The 18,030-nt window shown below is 33.6% G+C and overlaps 2 protein-coding genes across 2 annotated transcripts in view; one reads left to right on the top strand and one right to left on the bottom strand.

Annotated features, from left to right (window-relative positions):
- The window catches only part of LOC147077406 (uncharacterized), a 264,249-nt gene that overhangs the window by 41,582 nt on the left and 204,637 nt on the right, over positions 1 to 18,030 (top strand). The gene's annotated exons all lie outside the window — the stretch shown is intronic.
- Positions 11,085 to 15,825, bottom strand: LOC147077412 (uncharacterized). The gene is made up of 3 exons (XM_085941696.1): positions 15,679 to 15,825; positions 15,248 to 15,403; positions 11,085 to 12,844 (listed from the first exon to the last, which is right to left on the bottom strand). The coding sequence occupies exons 1-3, from the start codon at positions 15,823 to 15,825 to the stop codon at positions 11,306 to 11,308; spliced, it is 1,842 nt and encodes a 613-aa protein (XP_085797822.1). The 3' UTR covers positions 11,085 to 11,305.

Below are 18,030 nucleotides of genomic sequence, written 5' to 3'. Positions count from 1 at the left end.
AACTTTGGTGAGTTATTGTGCGCACACCAGCGAAGGTTTCTGAATTAGTAAGAACATGCTTATTTTTCTTCTTCTATTCGTATGCGTTCCTATACCATTCATCCGATAGCGATGAAACTTTTGTCAGTTGTTGTGCGCACACCCGCGAAAGTTTCTGAATAAGTACAACCATCTTCCTCTTCTTCTTTTCTATCTTCTTCTATTCGTATGCGTTCCTATACCGAATTCGGAAAATCTATGCTTCTCACATGGACAGCCGTATGTGGCCTGCTCGTCGGCAAAGGACTGACTAATTCATTGGTGTTGGTATGACTTGCAGCCCAAGCATGCAACTTGTCTAATGCAACAATAGATTTTTTTTCAAATTAAAAAGTCGCATTCCACCAATATGCGGAGCTCCATTTGGCAACGTGTGTTTTGTGAATAACAATGACGTATTCGACACGTTGCAGGCGGACAAGTTTTTACGTGAGAGCCGGTTTAACGCGGCAAAGACTATGCTTTGCTCTGCTTCTTGGTCGTACACTCATGGCTGAAGATCGACATTTTTGTGTTTAAGATTTTTTCAGCTTTGGATAACGCTTATGAGTATTACAAAGGCCAATAGCTAAACTTTGTCGTAATTAAGCATGGCAGTCGTAGGATAGTGGTAATGCACAGTGCGCGACACCCAAGATGCAGTTTTGATTCTTAACCAACGCTAAAGCCGCGCGGCCACCGTGGGTGTCATGTCTAAATAATTGATGATAATTCAATTGGAACAAATAAATCGATGTGTGATTAACACAAAAACATATCTACAAACAATGAGTTTTTAGTTGAGTATTCAGAATTGTTCACTATAATCGGTTCTATCTGTAACACAAAAGCGTATCTCCGTATTATGAGTAAGGACATAATCTAAAACGTATCTCAACAAACATATCAGCTGATACATTTTTGTGTTTATGGATTTTTTCTGTTTGGAGAGCGCTTATGAACAGGTATTAAAAAGGCCAATATTAAAAATTTGTTGTAATTAAGCATGGCAGTCATAGGATAGTGGTAATGCACAGTGCGCGATACCCAAGACACGCAGGTTCGATTCTTACTTTTTTTCGAAAAAGATTTTCTCTATTGGCTATATTTTCTCATGAGTGTTTTCAAAATGATGTGTTTTTAATATGGTAAGGTAAATACATATCGCACCCTGAGATCTATAGGGTCGTAACTGCAAAATAACCCAAAAAGACTTATGAATGCGGTTCGATAGAAAAAAAAATTTTTTTAAAGCTCTATGGCATTTACTGCTACTTGGAAGCAGTGGCCTCCTACACCATTGTGTCCATATGGTTATTTTATATAAAAAATAAATTCTGAGCTATATGGCATTATCTTACATGAGGTCCTTTTGCCTAAAAATATTTAATCTTTGGTGCAATATTTATTGTACTATATAGCCGTATTTGCAGATGATTTGCATTGATCGAGTAAGTACATTCGCACATATATTTTTAAAGTTATACATCTTTTGTTGCGTTTAGGAAATCAGATCAGAGTGTATTTTTAGCGTGTGATATGTACCATATAATTTATTTGTTCACACGAAAAAAAACACACTCGATTGGATTCGAACCACCGATTGTTCGGTTATTAGCCGAACGTACTACATTCACGCCACAGTGCGATACTGCAATCATGATCGATTATACAGTATATTATTATGGTTTAGAAATGTTCCGTTGCCTAGGCAGCGAATCTATTATTTTTGGCCATTAGCAATTCCTTACCTAAACAAACTAATAAACGTCACAGTGACAGTTGGTACTTTGAAAATAAAACAACGAAAAATAATTATATAATTTAGTAATGCAAGTTAACATTTATAGAAATAAACCAACGGCGCTTCAATAAGCGGCCCGTTTTCTTACGTGTGTAATTTAACAAGATAATTAAGAGCTAGTCGAAGAATCTAGGTTATCACACATTTTGTTTTTGTTTTATTACGCCAAAGAAGTATAACTTCTAACGTGCGTACATAAGTACACACACCGATTTTTTTTAATTGTCAGACATTGAAGTAAATTATATTTCGAATCCTATTGATGATTAAGTTATTTTTATTGTTCTCTTTTATTTCTCTATGTTTTATATATTTTTTTTTAATTTCTATAATAAAAGAATTTTTATATAAAACACTAATTTTAATAAAATTTTATATGTTAAGGGTGCATATTGTTTTTTTCTATTAAAACTATGAAGCCGCATCTGAGAGTTTGTTTGACAATTCTCAAACTATATGGCCGCGACTGCAAAAATCCAGAATATAATTTAAAAAAATATATTTATATATTTAAAAACTACAGAAGGATAAAGTACACAAAGTTATTCTAACATGGTGCAATTTTCTGCAGTCCACCGCAATTAATTAAATTTTAGTTAATTATTTTACATTCAAACTCAAATTATTCAAGATCATGATATTTGCAGTTACGACCCTATAGATATCAATGTGCGATATGTTTACAAAAAGGCAGATTAAAGTACGCAATGTGCTGCAGTTAGCTGGAATGTCTTTCGGTGAGTATACATTCATTTGCCAAATGCAGTCGTACATTGGTGGTCACTGAAAGCAGAGGATACAGCTGTGGCAGGTCTTATCCAGAAATGGATTGACTCTGGCTGATCATATTGGTGATACTGTTACCTAATATTATTAATCATGTTGTTATTTTCAGGAGTGTGAAGACAGCCTGATCAATATAAGGTCGGAGAATGATAATGAGGATGTCATCATCAAACAAGAATTTGTTGACGATGCAATTCGCCAAATCAATAATGAGAATCCTCAACCCGGCCCCTCCGATCGACAATACAGCCCAGTAGACCAGGTACTTTCATTTACAGGTTCTCTAATAACAAAACTATTAAACATTTTTTTTTATATTCGAAAGATCGATATCTACATTGCATTAAAATTAGTCACCGCAGTTGTTCTAAACGAAAAAAATTCTGGTCACCCGATTTAGATGTCACTTATTTGAGCACTGCTGGTCGTATATCGCGAACAATATTGGCTTCCATTGGGTTTATCAGCATGAACCAGTGAATTCACGAAGATTTACAGGAAATAATCCAGATATATCATATCGCACGACCTTGGAGGAGGCCAATAATTTTATTGTCAGGTCCATTTTAGAAATCAACTAAAGCAATCGGTTTGCTAATGAAAACATATGACAATCGTGTCCTGTTTTCCGATTATATTTTCGTAGTAAAGTCCATTTGTAGCGGCGATAAGAGACCCACAGATGGCGCTGCCCATTGACTGGACGCCGCAAACGTTATATAGATGGATTAGAATTTAACCATATGTTAACTGCGTAATTTTTGTCTCAGTCTTACGGCCAGTCAGCTTAGCCTGATTAGTTCTGACCCTTTTGATTATACGTGCCCTCAATTTTGAAACTAAGCATTTGACATTATTAAGATTTATCTCTTATATTATCGCACTCACTTCATCAGGCGGCGGAGGAAGCCGCTCCGTAAAGTTATGATTTGGATCGATTTATAATGCTTGAGACCACTGTAGCGAGAGAATGCCTCATGTGATCGCAGCAAATTCTGGTGTCATTTTGTGTATAAACAACCAAGCTTAGTAATACAGAAACAAACAATTTAATTGGTGCAAACAAAAATGCCTGTACCAAATAAGAAACAAAAACTTGGTGGAGCAAGTAGTAGTAAGTAGACAGTGAAAATGGAAAACCGTTCAGTCTATAAAATCTATAAAAGAAGCGTGGTTAAAATGCCCCCACGACCTTGTTGAAAAATTTGAAAATAAGCAAAAATAATATATTTAAAGAATTAAAGATATGCATTCGTCTAGAAACATGGTGAAAGATAGAATCTCTCATTGTAATATTTAAACTTTTTTTAATAGAATTCTCAAAAACTACTTTTTCATTTTTTCGCTATAAAAAACTTTTCGGCACGTCAGACACTCGAAAGATTATATTTGGAAAATTTCGGCACGCACGCCTATGTAAAAAGGTTTGCTTACACCGTGTCTAGGTATAATATTTCCACCTAGATCTGTTACTTATAATGAACTGTTATTTAAAAATCTCATAATTTAAATTTTATAATACTTTTAAATTTCTTTTTTAGATTATCGGTAGAACAACTGTAGCAGCCAATGTTGCGAGTCTCATGACGTCCTGGGACGTGACTGAAACACAAGCGTCTAGCGAAGACCTACACATTGAGGAACAAGATATTAAGAAAGAACTCAAGGAATATATAGAAAGGTTCAAAGATGTCGCCTGTCGCAATAGTAAACGTGATATTTTTCAATCGACTAATATGGTTAACACAGAATTATTAGTGGCTGTTATACAACTGGAAAAAAAATCTTTTCATAAACAAAATTTTGTATGCAGTATCTGTTTCGATTTGTTTTCATCGTTCGACCGAATGTTGCTTCACAAAGCGATACACAAAACCACAATTGCGAAATCGACCGATTCCGTTGCAAGGCTGGTTGAATGTGAAGATGGACATTTTTCAAGATTTCGTCCTGGTCAGGTCGTGAAATCACTCAAATTGACTTCTTCTGATAAAAAGCCATTCAAGTGCGATAAATGCAATTATTCATGCAGACAGTCAGTTATCATGAAAACACACAAAATGACCCATTCTGGTGAAAAGCCATTTAACTGTGATAAATGTAATTACTCATGCAGACAATTAGGTAACATGAAAACACATAAAATGAGTCATTCTGGTAAAAAGCCATTTAAGTGTGATAAATGCAATAACTCATGCAGACAGTCTGGTGGTATGAAAACACACGAAATGACTCATTGTGGTGAAAAACCATTAAAATGTGATAATTGCAATTATTTATGCACGACGTCTGGTGGCATAAAAACACATAAAATGACTCATTCTGGTGAAAAGCCATTTAAGTGTGATATATGCAATTACTCATGCAGACAGTCTGGTGGTATGAAAACACACAAAATGACTCATTCTGGTGAAAAACCATTTAACTGTGATAAATGCAATTATTCATGCAGATATCCAAGTCACATGAAAACACACAAAATGAATCATTCTGGTGAAAAGCCATATAAATGTGATAAATGCAATTATTCGTGTACGACGTCTGGTAGTATGAAAACACATAAAATGATTCATTCTGGTGAAAAGCCATTTAAATGTGATAAATGCAATTATTCATGCAGACAGTCATCTATCATGAAAACACACAAAATGACCCATTCTGGTGAAAAGCCATTTAAATGTGATAAGTGCAATTATTCATGCACGACGTCTGGTGGCATAAAAAATCATAAAATAACTCATTCTGGTGAAAAGCCATTTATCTGTGATATATGCAATTATTCATGCAAACGATTAGTTAACATGAAAAGTCACAAAATGACTCATTCTGGTGAAAAGCCATTTAAATGTGAAAATTGCAATTTTTCATGCACGACGTCTGGTAGTATGAAAACACACAAAATGACTCATTCTGGTGAAAAGCCATTTAAATGTGTCAAGTGCCAATACTCATGCAGACGTTCAAGTGACATGAAAACACACAAAATGACTCATTCTGGTGAAAAGCCATTTAACTGTGATAAATGTAATTACTCATGCACGACGTCAGGTAGCATGAAAATACATAAAATGAGTCATTCTGGTAAAAAGCCATTTAAGTGTGATAAATGCAATTACTCATGCAGACAGTCTGGTGGTATGAAAGCACACGAGATGACTCATTCTGGTGAAAAACCATTTAAATGTGACACATGCACTTATTCATGCACGACGTCTAGTAACATGAAAAGACACAAACTGACTCATACTAGTGAAAAGTGAGAATGTGATAAATATAATTACTCGTGCATAACGTCCAGTAGCATGAAAATACCCAAAAAGACTCATTATGGTGATAACCTTTTTAAATGTGATTTATCTAATATTTACTCATGCATTTGATCTGGTAGCATGATATGGCATAAAAAGACTCATTCTGATGAGAAGCCATTTAAATCTTATATTTATGTAATTACTCATGCAAAAGGTCCAGTGTCATAATATCGCAAAAATTGACTCATTCTGTTGAAAGGTCATTTTAATGAGATAAGTGTAGTAATTATTTTGATAAGATGAAATTACATGAAAGGACACATTCCAGTGAAAAGCCAATTCGTGTAAATTATTATACGCATGCAAATTGCCTGTAAAAACACTAAAATAAAAGACACTGGCTTTGCTTTTCAGTGAACTGTATACTGTGAAGGAATGATTTGAATGTAGGGAGAGGAGAATATGTCTAGGATGCCAGTTACTGACCTTTTATAGGCTGGCTCCATGGTTTGGTTGTCAAGCCTGGTCGTATTATCAGTCTCGTTCGGTATTGTTCATTGGGTTATCCGATGCGTGCACTTGATATTCTAGCTTAGGTAAGTGTTTATATGCGCACGGTTGATGAATGACTGACCGTTACTTGTTGCGCCAGGTCAAATTGTCAGGTGGGTAGGAATTTATCTGTTGTATTAAAGCCACCCTAATTGGCGTATTCAGACAAGGCCAATTGTGTATGATATAATTACTCATGCATAACTTCTGGTAGCATATTTTACAACGACATATTTATTTATAAAAAATCCCGCATTTTTGGGACATTATTTCAATATAATATAATATTATACCAATAAAGGTGTTGGCTACCCGTTCACTAACTAGCTAGGATAAAGTATCTGTAGTAAAGACTTTGAAATAATGGTCAGTCGAGAAGGGACCGAACGTGCGTACGTCATTTTTATCATCAACCGATAACGTAAACAATTTATATTTTTGTAGCCCATTCTATAGCGACATAATATTATTATGTTACTATAATATGTAATATTATTTTAAACCATACAATAATAACTATTGCCTCTGTGCTAAATACAGTTTTTGAATACTTCAAACCCACTTGCTCTAAGAAATCTCGTTTGTTGTTTGGTGTATTTTGGATTTGTGTAAGTGGACGTTAGGTCTTGTGACATAAATTGAAGTGTATCGAACTCGACTACCGTAAGCTTGTTGTTTTTTTTTTAACCATATCCGAACCTAATAGGAACACATGGGCCTCCAACAGATTTTGTTTTTACGAGAAACGGATGTCAGCCACTTTCTCAACCTGTTAACCTACACAAATTGAAAAACAATATGTGTACATGCCAGACCCAGGATTAAAACCTGGACCCACGACGCTATAAGCCGACGCTTAAGCCGCGCGGTCATCGTGGGACTGTTAGCTAGTTCATATTATTATTCATATAAAATATAAATATTATTCTATCTATAAAATATCTTATTTTATGTATGATTAAAAGGCATAATTTCAGATATGTATTTGACAGATGAGTATTTTTTTCAAAGTATATTCTGTTATGGTTTGGTTTCGCATAGTTTAATGCGATAGACATTTTTTTTATTCACAATTTAAACTTGATCAATTAAATAATATTTAGGTATCTGAAAACATTGAAAAGAAAAATATTTTTTATTTTTAGTCAAAAGTAAACTTACAATTGTAAAAAAATGTTATAAAATGTAAAATTTGTCAAAGGACCCCATCTTATTATTAAGTAGGTAATATTTAGGTATTATTAAAATTTATTTTATTAAGTTTTCTATTTTGTACTTAAGAGATTTTCACTAATTCATAATTTTATTATTTTTTATAATTATTTTAAAAACCATGGATTTTTCTAAAAAAATAAATGTGTGCAAGCTTCGTATTTTTACGCTAGGTGCCTTTGCACATCTATTCTGTACACAAGATTGCTATCGAGGGTAGTTTTTCATTTTTATATTGAAGTATTAGCACGCATCGTAACAGTTACAATAAGTTAGCCTTCTAAACAGTCAAAACTGTCTATCGCGCTATAAAATTTAACACAGAGAGGTGCTGTTAAAACATAACACTTATTGTAACAATAACAACCAACTTCTTGTAATTGTTACAATAAGTGCTAATACTTCGATACAAAAAAATGAAAACTACCTTCGATATTTGCCGATAGCGGCGGATATCAGTCGTGTGTATATAATAGATGCGCTGGTAGGTGAAGACTTAATTGAATCGTAATAAGTGTGACGTAACTAAATACAAAAAAAATGTACAACTGTCATCGTATTTCTGTTTATGCCTGTAAATTGGTGTTATTTCTAGGCATGCTCCTCTTAGTTTCTAAGAGTTTGCCTTGTTATGGTAATAATAGTTATGTCCAAAGAGATTGGAATTGGTTATGTCTAAATAAAATGTCAAGCGACGGAAGTTTTTGTTTTGAATGAATGAGTTGAATGAGAATGATTTTTAGTCATTTGACAAGTGAAAGGTACCAGTATGACGATAGCTTGGTTAAAAACTGTATTTAGTGAAATATGTTAGTATTTTATATATAAATAAAGAAAATCGAAAACTTATTTGGTTTTAATCGTTTTTATTCACACTATCCCATTCATAAAAAGTAGCACCCGTTCGCACAAGGAAACTAGGTAGGTACATTAATATGAGATTCATCATTATAACCCATAATATAGTTATTGCCATCTCCCGTCATAATGCTATGCTGGTTGCTGGTCATCGTCTGTTATTTGGACTTGGGAGTGAACAATTAAATACTTACCTCGGAATGGTCTAAAGCGGCGATTTTTGTTTAACTCTTTTACATATTGTCACATTATATTAATCCGAGATATATGATTTCTTTACAAATGCAATCTCTCGAAGCCTAAAATTTTTCGCTGTCGATCTCGCTATGAACGATGAGCCTGCCTTTTTTGCGTGTGGACAAACAGCGTTGCCGGATATTTTTTCTCGTAATCGACCTTAACTAGTCAGAGTCAGCTCGGAAATGGTTCCGGCCTCTCTAGACCACCAGAGGAGACAGCCCCAAATGTGGACAAGTCGAAGGTGAGACATTATGACGTCATCTTTCAAATAAGAAAAATCGGAATCTCCCCTTTTTAGTAAATTATTGACGGTCATAACTTTAGTATGTTTCCATTATTTTCATTGTCCAAATTAATACGGAAGGCTTTCCATGTATTAAACAGTTATCGGCGGCTACATACAATTTGTAATACGGCGAAAATTTAGGTTGGTAGACATGTCGGTCAAGTTCGGATATGTTCGTGCTGCCTGTGAAGAGCGATCCTAAGCTGATGAAGCCGAATCAGCGCCGTCTAGTCGGTAGCTCGGTAAAGAGTCGGAATAGGTGTTTGACACCAGCTCTTGACTTTTATATTTTTATTGTCTATGATAATTACTAATGATCTATTAGGTTTTGACGGTTTATTATTTATGATAAATTGATAATATAGGGGGGTTATTACAAACACTTCAACTATTCATAATTTTTTTATTGTGACCCTTGATTTGATAGGTTGGTAATAGAAGTTTTACATAAGTACCTACTCTATTGTATTGATTTGTTATTCAATAGCATTCGTTGTCAGTATTTATTTGCCTTTTGGTGAGTGTACACAGTACCTGAAGATGCCGAAAGGCGAAACCCGGGTCGCAAATAACGACTCAATTATGGAAATAGTACAAAACTTACTAAAAAAACTCCATTAGAGTTTAAAAGTAAGTACATATATTTTGTTAATCTTTCATTATTATTATATTACTTTACTTAATTATCTAGTCTTTCGGTAAATTGCAAGACAGATAAACACTTGACATCTGTAAGTCTCATGACAATATTGTTTTGCACTACTGTACTGCATCTCCCATGATGCCAATGAACCCACCCATGTTATTGTATTATTATGGGGTCAAATTTTTCTAAGAACTAGGTACCTACTGCACAATGATTTGGTTAGTAAGTATATTTAAGAAGTAATATTTTTCTTGTTTCATTATCTCATTAATTTCTTGCAATACCCGAAGTCACATAGATCGCGAGCTCCGATAGGGTTGACCGTCTTAAGACAAGTCTGAATATTGAAAGGCCTAATACAAACGAGGTGTAAGTAACAGGAGGCAAGCACGTCATGGACATGTATTTTGTCGTGGGTTGATTGACCTGGGGTTCCATTTATTTGCTAGCTGCTACCTAAAGGTCGATTAATGACTCTTTTAATGATAATAAATGCCGGCCACAGACGGACAGTTCTCGTAACAGGTTGAACATGCCAGTTAATAACCATACAGTTATCTTTGGTAGATAATCTGCTGCGCCCATAGACGGACACTTTTCGACCTTTCAGATGTGTGCCATGACGTTCAAACTGCCAGCGACCCCCCACTCCCGTGTTTTTGTAAAACTGTTGGAATTTCAACTAGCCGAAAGTTCTCGAGTGACATTAGATGTCGGTAACGTAAAGTAGAATATACCGCGCGATACAACTACGGCTGGTGTTGCTTGTTATAAAATACAAATTCATTTATTATTAAAAATATAATAATATTATGTACGCGGAGATCGCACATATTATATTTTATTTATTTTTACGAGAGTAAAACAAAGTAATAGTTATTTATGTAAACATATTATTTTATACAATATAATATAAATGTTAAAATTTTAGAGAGCATTATAAATATTAAGTTATTGTGAAAATATAGACTAATTTTATTTATTGTATGTAGTGAATATTACAAATTATTAATTTAAGACGTTCACAACATAAATTAATATACCTAATTGTGAATGACAATGTCGCTAAATCTAAATAAAATTTAAGTATATATTTTAATAATATCATAGTAATTAATTATTATACTGATGATTGATGTAAATATAATTTTGTGGCTTATTGTATATAAAATCAATACCTTTATAAATATTACCGTTTTCTTACTTAATTAATACTGTCCATTAAAGGGAATAAATTTAATAATTTAATAACAATGGAATGAAGCCCGCTTGCTAATAACATACCACGTCATGTCATAATACTAGTCTCAAATTTTATTTTTACTACCAAATACCAAATCTTCGACCACCCTTTCACACTTCCATCATGTTGATAATTAGTTGCAGATTATTAATTGGGTTGTAGCATATTTACATGTAAGATATTCAGTTTAGTTTGGGACAAACGCTTTATTTTTTCAGTAATAATGAAAAACAAATAAAATGGTGAAGAAAAATAATTATTACAATATTAAGTGACCAATGCTATATATAGAATACAAATTAAAATATTGCCACATACAGGTTTCACGCTTCAGTATTGCAATTAGTTGCAGTACGAATAATGTTCCAGAACCAGTAAGTATTTATTATTAGGATATTTAAGATGAAGATCAATTTGCAATATTTTTTAAAACACATCGCAATTTATGGTTTTTGAGATTAACAATTTGAGAGAATTTTTTAGAGCACACATCGCATTGATGTGGTTTTTCACCAGTATGTGATATTATATGACCTTTAAGATGAGTAATTCGAGAGAATTTTTTAAAGCACACATCGCATTGATGTGGTTTTTCACCAGTATGAGTCATTATATGACCTTTAAGATGAGACATTCGAGAGAATTGTTTAGAACATACATGACATTGATGTGGTTTTTCACCAGTATGTGTCATTTTATGTTTTTTTAACACACTATTTGAGACAAAAAACTTGAAACACATATCGCATTGATGTGGTTTTTTACCAGTATGAGTAATTATATGACCTTTAAGATGAGCAATTCGAGAGAATTGTTTAGAACATACATGACATTCATGTGGTTTTTCACCAGTATGTATCATTTTATGTATTTTGAGATCTCTAATTGAGACAAAATTTTTGAAACACACATCGCATTGATATGGTTTTTCACCAGTATGAGTCATTATATGACCTTTAAGACGAGAAATTTGAGAGAATTGTTTAGAACATACATGACATTGATGTGGTTTTTCACCAGTATGTTTCATTTTATGTATTTTGAGAGCATCAATGCGCTGGAAATTCTTTAAACAAATATCGCATTGATGTGGTTTCTCCCCGGTATGTTTCATTTTATGTATTTTGAGACTACCAATTTGCTGGAAATTCTTTTGACATACATCGCATTGATGTGGTTTTTCACCAGTATGTGTCAATTTATGTATTTTGAGATTAGTAGTATAATGGAAATTCTTTAAACAAATATCGCATTTATATGGTTTTTCACCAGTATGTTTCATTTTATGTATTTTGAGAGCATCAATGCGCTGGAAATTCTTTAAACAAAAATCGCATTGATGTGGTTTCTCCCCGGTATGTTTCATTTTATGTATTTTGAGAGTACCAATTTGCTGGAAATTCTTTAAACATACATCGCATTGATGTGGTTTTTCACCAGTGTGCATAATTTTATGTCTTTTCAGTTTACTATTTGCGTTGAACTTTTTAAAACACACATCACAACTATATGGTTTTTCACCGGTGTGTGTCATTTTATGTTGTTTAAGATTACCAATTTGCAGAAAAATTTTAAAACACACATCGCACTGATGTGGTTTTTTTCCAATATGTGTTTTATATAACTTAGGATGCTGAGACTCCGTGCATGAAATGTAGTGACTATTTAGATGATTTACAGATTCAAACACTTCATAGCAATTATTGCAAATAAAATTACGTGAAAAATATGTAACTCTTCTCAACACAATTCGAACCACCTTTGGCAAGTATAATTTCGAAACTTCCTGTTTCACGTTTAGTACATCTATAGTTATCTCTGAATGCTGTATCATATTTTCCATTTTATTGGTTGGATCTGTTATGTTGTTATTGGTCAGGTTATTGTCAAGCGTATCCTTTCTAGCTACGTCCAATGGATTATATGTGAAACATCGCTGGGAAGAGATCTACAAAAATAATAGGGTTGTATATTTTAATTGAACAATATTACAATATTACATTACATTAATGATTCGTTAAGTCTAGCAAAGCAACACAAATAGAGTCACGTTGACAAATTTACCTAATCTACTTATAAAATATGTTGTCGATTCGCGCAACATATAATTGCTTTTTCTCGAAATATTGGGTTTAGTGGTTTAGCTCATTGTAGCTTAACGGATTTGTTAGTATGGAAATATGCTGCATATACATTGAGACTGATCCTTAAAATTCCCTTGATTGCATTACCGGACAATATTTTTTCAAAATTAGGCTGAAGATTGCGTTATGGAACATCTGATCAATAATATTTTTGAAAATATAATGTGCAAGCATCCGGACGAAATGTGCCATACCACGACAGCACTCATCGATATCAAATTTTAGGGGATAAGTCAGGCGATATTTCTTGTGGGGGTTCGCGAATTCACTGGCTGATGGCGATAGTTAAGGGGGGACATGCTCTCCGTAGGTCAAAATTGAGTTTTTATTGTATTTTCAAACCATGATCCTGGACACTCCTTAAACGTTGTAGATAATCTATTTATATAATTTTGAAGCCTTATTATCCTTTATATTTATTTTAAACATTTGATGACTGCATAAAGTATTTTTGTTACATAAAATAGTATTCTTTTAAACCTCTTGCTCTAATGTTTTAGAATATAGTCATATTTCGGTACATGAATGTGCAAAGCCAACATTATTCGTTTTATACAATTGGCAGTGCACGAAAAAAGTGTTCTAAATTGGGTGACCAGCATATGCTTCGTTAAGAACAGATACAGTGGCAATATGCCCTAAATCATTTAAAAATGTTAATGCCATACACGTCTGTCTTTCGAATTAAAAAACTTTCAAAATTAACTAGTGTTATATTTTTGCAATTTAAAGTTCTATCGGGCTAGAAAAACAACCTTTATACAAAATTGAACGAACCTATTCTAATAGCATGTATTTCTACCCCACAACCAATAAATGAAACGAGTTCTCTCACGTATTTTAAAATGACTTCATTAAGAAGTAAGAGCCGTTCCACACGAGACACTAGTATCTGGACACTGGTGTTTCTCTCTGAATAGTCTAAACACTGCACAATTAATAAAAATTCAAATTTATTTATTTTACATATAAAGAACATAACAAATTTTAAATTTAAAACGTTCATGATTGACATAAAATAACTGTTACAAATGAAAATACAGAACAATGTGAGTTAAAAATATGATGAGTAATAAAATAAGAAATAAAATAACAAAAATATAAAAGTAGATGGAAGCACACAGAGTGAACTATCGATAGACACTATCTTAAAAATTTATATAATAACGTCCACCTAAATTCACTCCCATGTAAGTGAAATATATCAATATTCGAAGCGATTTCATTAAACATGGTTATTGCCCTCTCAATTGGCATCACTAATGGCAGGTTAGTTTTGAACCTTGGGAGAACAAACAACGGATGCCCTCGACTCCGATCAGAGACACACAAGCCAGCACCACCAAAAATGGCAGAGTTTTCATTTACGCTGTGTATAAGTCGGGAAAACTATGTAGATAAATAAAGATCCCTTCTTAGTTTTAAGTTAAAGTATGTAAACATTCCTAAGAGAAAGTCAGTCGGATAATATCCATCCATGCATCGAAAACTAGAACAATACTCGCGAGGCAATAGTAAACCATGTCCAATATAATATATTATCCATGTCAAGTTAAAGTTGACGACAATCGTCCAAGGCGACAACTTTCATGAAGAGTTTCAAGTCATCAGCAAACAACATAAACATAGCATTTTTAATTACCAATGCTATGTCTTTTATAAAAAACGTGAGCAGCAATGGCCCCAAGTTTGAGCCCTGAGGCACACCAGAAAATGTTTTAAATGTCTGTGGCTGATAGAGGCCGTATGTTTTCCAATGATAACTCCGTACCACTCTTATGAATAGGAGTATCCTTCGACATCTTCCATGCTTCCGGAAAGATACCCGTCTCCATTGTCAGATAAAATATATATGAAATTGGGCCCTTGACAAAGTCAATACAGCTCTTTAAAAAAAATGTTGGAACACATTATGCGGTCTCTGAGAGCGAATATTCTTCGTTTTTTTGTAATAAAATCTAAACACGTCCCTCTCATCAATTTAGAAGATGTCAACGGATTGGGCACCGCATGATCGTTTTCTCTACATATATATGAACGCGACATACTTGTTATTCCGTCTAAACGCGACCATTCATGCAGCGTCTCGAGACAATGGTGTCGCGTGTGAAACGGCTCTAAGATTAAAAAATTTATTGCTAATTCCAACCTTCGATATAAGACTACACCGAGGGAAGAAAAATAACACATTATACAATAGAACGAACCTGATGTATTGGCCTGTATTCTGAATAAGAACAACCCGGTTTAGGATCTTCAACATCACATAATGGGTCTATTACATCTTCAATAATCTCGCGCTTGATGACGGATAGTTGATCATCCGTATCAGGTTTTATATTAGAGAGGTCCGCTAAAAGATACTGAAAGAAACATTATGGTTAACACAGTAAAGCCACTTTCACTTTCAATGACTAATTATAGTCAAAATTTATTAGAAGATAACCTGCCCTAACCTAAATCACAAATGTATCGTAGCTGTCAAAATGTATAATCGAGTTATTTTTTAAATCAACGTTTAATATCATTGTATGTCTCTACGGAGTTTATAAAAAAGCAACATATTATAATAATATATTAATCGTTGTTAGTCACAATACAGCGTAATTGTAAAAGAAATCAGTTTCCAAAAACTAACCTCGAAATTGCAACTTGAATCGTCGGCATGCTCCTGCTTTATATGAGTGCGAACTTCCGGACTGATTGGGAGGCTAGTCTGCGTATCAAACAAAGGCTTGCTTTCTGTATCAGACTGTTCTCCATCACATTCCCGCTTTACGTCCATTTTAATGGTAAATATGTCAGGAAGAACGTGACAAGCAGGATCCATTCAAGGTACATTAATTTAAGAGAAGTGTTGCCGCAATACGTAATCATTTATTATGTATGGCCGAAATACTGAATAGTCTATACCGTGGAAGCGATTAAACAATAAACTGTTTTTTATTAGATTTAAGTTTTGTACTACTTATTTTATTTGAGGAGGTACCTAGTTTTTTTCCATTCGGATTTTGCCTTTCGATATTTTCAAGCACTACGCGTATTCACCAATGGCAAATACACAATAATAACGTAATTATTAGGTGCAACTATGTCACCTGACCTCCTAGTCAACAATGGGCGTACCTAGGTACATACAAAATTCCTTGATTAACTGTCAACATGTTCAACATGTACTTAGTGTGTAAGAATTGTATCTAATTATAATAATAGTATGTCAGGGAAGAATGTGATTGTGCCGAATAGAAGAAACGAGAGCCATAGAAATTTAATATTCGGGAGTAGGTGTGTAAAAAAAAAGATGGCATCACTGCTCGATATAAAAAGAGTGGAAAAAATACATACCTGGTCGCGGGAGGACGTGGTATTGAGTTCGCGAATACCCGCGCAAAAAACTTAACAATTAAACGAATTCAGATAATAAAATTAATAATATTAGAATATAAGCGATGTTAGGATATAATTAACATTAGGAAAGTAACAATATTAGATTAATTTGGAGACTATTATGCATATTAAGTTTCTTTGTAAAATAACCGTTGAAAATATAAAGCTACGTGTTAAACAAAGAAAGACACTTCATTTATTATTTAATATTTGTGAATTCCGGGTCCTACCAACATCCCAAGCTAGCCACAGGACCCGGGATTTATCTCAATACCTACAGTGTTATTTTTAACCTCTATAATAAAATCATCTAATACAATAATTAAGTAGGGACACGTCTTAATTGCCCACCCATTCAGTCAAGGATCAAGTAAGTATAACAAACAAAACATTGTCAAAGAGCCATGTCTATTGACATTGCCTTGTCTATCCGTGCATGGTGCAAATCACACCCAATGTCCATGAGCCTGGCTTAAAATACGGGTGGCATTATGATTGTATGTATTGCACTGACAGATATGTTCTTTTGCCACGTTTAAGATACCTAAATATTGTATTTAAAAACGTCTGTAAAAGAAAACTTTAAAATAGAAAAAATGCAGGTGGGCCCTTTTGCCATTTGAAAACCGAGATACGCTGACTTCGTTATGATTGAGGAACTGCTGATTTTCATTTTCGCTTCATTGTTTTATTTTGACAGCTAAACATACATAAGTATTATTGAAGTGTGTCACCCGTGTGAAGTGTTGATGTATCTATTATAAATATTAGTATCGACCGAAAACACTTTTCAGTATTGTGGCAACACTTTTCTAACATTACCCTGAATGTATCCTGGCTGTCACGTTGTTCCTGCCATATTTACACTTAACATGGATGTAAAGCAAGAATATGATGGAGAACACTCCGATATAGAAGGCAAGCCTTTGTTTGACATGCTGACTAGCCATCCAAACAACCCGGACCCTCGAACTCATGTAACGCAAAAGAATGCGGACGTTTAAGTTTCAATTTCGAGGTTAGTTTTTGGAAACTAAATTATTTTAAAATAACATTAGATTGAGAATAACAATGTTTCGTTTAATATTATAAACTGTGGCTTTTTTACAAACTATGTAGGAACATAAGGTGATATTAAACTTTGTTTAAAAAAATTACATGGTTATACAATTTGACAGCTACGATACATCTTTGATATTATAGGTTAGGTTTGTTTATCTACTAATTCTTGTTAAATATAAATATTATACGATGTTATATGGTGATTACGAGACCCGAAACTGTTTTCACCGTGTTAACAAAATGTAATAATGCTTCTTTCAGTACCTTAATATGGCGGAGCTCTCTAATATAAAATCTGAGACAGATGATCAACCAGCTGTCGTCAAGCGCGAGATAATTGAAGATATTATAACATACCCATTATATGATGATGAATACCCTCAACCGGGTTGTTCTAATTCAGATTACAGGCCACATCAGGTATGTTCAATTGTACGTAGGAATATGTGCCGTTTTCTTCCCTTGATGTCGTCTTATGTATTTTGTTTTTCGTAATATAAACTATAACGTCTTCCTATCATTAGTAAGCATCGTATAAATG

This window comes from Rhyacophila brunnea, unplaced genomic scaffold (assembly GCF_057557595.1).
Source record: "Rhyacophila brunnea isolate RB1 unplaced genomic scaffold, BYU_Rbru_1.0 scaffold_13, whole genome shotgun sequence".
NCBI lineage: Eukaryota > Metazoa > Arthropoda > Insecta > Trichoptera > Rhyacophilidae > Rhyacophila > Rhyacophila brunnea.
Note: the sequence above shows the minus strand (reverse complement) of the source record. Positions and strands in the feature narration are given on the sequence as shown.

Coding starts and splice junctions, on each gene's coding strand:
- LOC147077412 (XM_085941696.1), bottom strand. CDS start 15,825: ATGGACGTAAAGCGGGAATGTGATGGAGAACAGTCTGATACAGAAAGC. Junction 15,404..15,678: donor ATTCAAGTTGCAATTTCGAG/GTTAGTTTTTGG, acceptor TGTTTCTTTCAG/TATCTTTTAGCGGACCTCTC. Junction 12,845..15,247: donor AATACAGGCCAATACATCAG/GTTCGTTCTATT, acceptor TTATTTTTGTAG/ATCTCTTCCCAGCGATGTTT.